Here is a 3,185-nt window from a genome sequence, read left to right as displayed (position 1 = left end):
TGAGCACAAATAATTGCGCCTCTCATGGAGCTTGAAATAATTGCACCTCTAGAGCACAAAATAATTGCGCCCCCATAGAGTGCAAGTAATTGCACCCTGGAGCACAAATAATTGCGCCCTGGACTGCAAAAGAATTGCACCCCCCATGGAGTGCAAAAGAATTGTGCCTCTCATGGAGCTTGAAATAATTGCACCTCTAGAGCGCAAAAGAATTGCTCCCCCATAGAGCGCAAGTAATTGTGCCCTGGAGCGCAAAAGAATTGCACTTCTCATGGAGCTTGAAATAATTGCACCTCTAGAGCACAAAATAATTGCACCCCCCATGGAGCGCAAAAGAATTGTGCCTCTCATGGAGCGCAAAAGAATTGCACAGGTTGGGACTTGCCAATGAGACCAATGGGCGCAGTGCATGGGTGCCATAAACCTCTGCCAAAGTGGGCTGACCCATTGTATGAGGGGCTTTTTTTCATGCTGCCCATCCATGGTGAAAAATTCACCTGTTGTTGCCTGCAGGCGCAACAACGAGGCTGCTGTCAACACATTTAAATACTTACTTCACATACAACAGGTTAATAATATATCTATTTAACTTTCTCCTGTGTGGTCCCCCACAGTGGTACTAACAAGGCAGCACTCTGGTTAACTGCCTGAAAGAACGATGGGCGCAACAATGGGATCTGTGCAATTGGGCACAACCCATGGGTGCCAGAGGCAAAGTGGGCTGATCCGTCCTCTATGGGGCTCTGTTCGTGCGGCCCACCCATGTCGCATGGCCTATTTTAGAGTCTCGGCCCAGTCATTCACAAGGCCGAATTCTTGACAGCTCGGCCAAGTCCGCTGGCCCGCTGTTGATGGGCGCCTGTCACACACCGCTGGCCCATCAGTGATGGACCCATTTGACTGCCCTAACTGACACGCCAGCTTCTGAATGAGCCACGGTCTGGGGAAGGACAAGCTTTAGCAGCGGATCTTGAGAAGACGGGGAAGTGACCTCACAGCATCCTTGACGCCGAAGCATTTGTTGATAATGGAAGATTTCCCTACACCACTCTGTAAAAACAAACTGTGAGCTAATACCTGAGAATAGAGGTATAAGAGAGCTACTTTGCCGATGACCAGGACTCGGAACCTAGCGGTAAGGTAAGTCAGAGTAGTCGGGGATTAAGCAGACTAACCGTTCGACCAACTTGAATAACTCATCCGTTGTGGGTTGTAGGTTGCCCTCGTCGGAGGTTCTGCCTTGGTTAAAGCATTCTAAGATCGATAGCACCTGCATTAGGCGGACGCTTTTGCGTTTGAGGAAGAAGTGCACACACCCCTGCGTATCGGCTAAACTTCAGGACGACATCGAACTTGTCAAATGATTTTGACCATTCTAGAGTAAAAAGTCCTGCATCAGCAAGACAGGAGCGATTGCAGAAGGGAGGTACTTGCCTTGTTTTCCGGAGAAGTGGGGGCCAACCTTACTTAGCAGTTCATCGAGAGGTATCTTGCTCTTCGACGCAGCACGAAACAATCCGCGGAATCGGACTTGCAGATAGAGGGGCTCTGAAGGCGAAAGTTGACTGCTTTGACTGGGTTTGTCGTCCAATGCTACACATGATCATCGGCTCACCAGGGGGATGACAACTCAAAGTTGTGGGTCGTTGCATTCAGGAGACAAGGTGATTCCCGCTCGAACGATCCAATCGAAAGTTGGATCGATTTGAGGATGTGCTGGGATTCAACGCAGATTTCTAGCCAATGGGTGTCAGATGTTTGACTTGCGGGGCAAAAACCTGGGAGGTTACCTGTAATCTCAATGCTGGGGCTTCCCGTTGAGCTACCCTTCGCGGTAGACATGGTGGTTTTAATGAAAGGGAGGTGTTTAGCGCTCGGAACACGCTTTACACGGCAGGCATGGGTGAAGACTGACTGAAATAGAAATTTTAGCCTCGTTTGTCTGATAAGGCGCTCGGTGTGACTGTCAGAGGATGTGACGGTATCACCTGCGAGCGCTTGAGCAGTGTTGCTATTGAGTCCGTTGGAATGAAAAGCGAGACAGAAGGTTAGTAGTGTCATCAGTTGTTCACGACCGTCCTCAGGAGGGGTGTTGAGGTGGAGATCGCCTCGAGAAGCGTCCGCGGAAAATAACAAAGGGTGATTTGGGTATCCGAAGTGAGTACAAGGTGTGTCCTATGACTTCCGCCATGCTGTCGGAGACCAGTGCTTAGGAAGGGCATCGCATGATGGTTGGAAGTTCTACAAAGTCCACAATTGTGCCAGCGCACGCCAAGGTCTTTCGGTTGCGAACGTACTGTTGGCCAGGCTACGTTGCGGCTAGTTGATAATCTAGATACAACCTACGTTAGAGGCGAGAGAAAATGGGAATAGAAAGCGTACTTACGGAGAGGAGCGGGTCACATTTGAAAGAAATAGTGTCGAGCTGCGGAGCCATGTGTGCTCCTCCTCCGGTCTCCACAACCTACGGCGTGCATTGACTTTGTGAAAGATGAAATATGACTTTGTAAGGGCATGTTAGAAATTTGTGCGGTGCCACCCCTAGATATGAAATCGAAGCCCCGGTTGCGAACGTGCTTCTAGATTGAAAAAAGAAGGTGAAATTGCGACTTGAATGAAAACAAACGCTATGTAGGCCTAACGAATAGTCAGTAGATAGAATTTTGACGTGTCGCCTTGGCTCACCTGGAGGACAATAATCCCAAGTTGTCATGAAAATGCGCGTCGACATGGTTCACGCCCGCAAATGTCGTTGCAGTGCTAGAAGTCGATGTTCCAGGTGCCATTACTCGTTCTGGTCAAAATGAGCAGAAGCTTTCCTTAACATGTTGACCAAAAGTTTAACCCAATACGGGTGTACCACCAACCCAGTAAAAAAGAGCGTGCGTGTTGGGTCGTGTTGGGTGAAAATCCAGATGGGAGCCAAGACCTAGTATGATAGGTAAGCATATACACAACAAAGCCAGAAACGAGGCTTACTTTCAAAGCAAACCGGTTGAACGTATTGTGAGGTCGCCCCGTTCCCGTTCCTCCGAGGCATCGAAATCTAACCACTAGGCGTCTTTCTGAAACGTGACACGACGAAGTTCCACGGCGCAGTACGGAGAATGCGCTTCGCGACGAGATGAGTCGCGTTGGCGTTGGCATTTCTCAAAAGACGAGCATCGATTGTAGATGACGAGCTC

At 49.3% G+C, this 3,185-nt stretch overlaps 2 protein-coding genes across 2 annotated transcripts; both read right to left on the bottom strand.

The window, feature by feature from the left end:
* Positions 1-880: 880 nt before the first annotated feature.
* Positions 881-1,276, bottom strand: LACBIDRAFT_312662 (uncharacterized protein; the record flags this gene model as incomplete). Its single annotated transcript, XM_001888247.1, has 4 exons — positions 881-940; positions 997-1,050; positions 1,105-1,129; positions 1,176-1,276. The coding sequence occupies 4 exons, from the start codon at positions 1,274-1,276 to the stop codon at positions 881-883; spliced, it is 240 nt and encodes a 79-aa protein (XP_001888282.1).
* Positions 1,277-2,128: 852 nt separating this feature from the next.
* Positions 2,129-3,040, bottom strand: LACBIDRAFT_312661 (uncharacterized protein; the record flags this gene model as incomplete). The annotated part of the gene is given in 6 exon segments (XM_001888246.1): positions 2,129-2,331; positions 2,387-2,427; positions 2,446-2,627; positions 2,686-2,794; positions 2,846-2,929; positions 2,980-3,040. The coding sequence occupies 4 exon segments, from the start codon at positions 3,038-3,040 to the stop codon at positions 2,465-2,467; spliced, it is 417 nt and encodes a 138-aa protein (XP_001888281.1). The 3' UTR covers positions 2,129-2,331; positions 2,387-2,427; positions 2,446-2,464.
* Between the last annotated feature and the right edge of the window lie 145 nt (positions 3,041-3,185).

This window comes from Laccaria bicolor, genomic scaffold (genome assembly GCF_000143565.1).
Source record: "Laccaria bicolor S238N-H82 LACBIscaffold_53 genomic scaffold, whole genome shotgun sequence".
In the NCBI taxonomy this organism is placed as follows: Eukaryota; Fungi; Basidiomycota; class Agaricomycetes; order Agaricales; family Hydnangiaceae; genus Laccaria; species Laccaria bicolor.
This window is presented reverse-complemented; position numbering and strand designations above follow the sequence as displayed.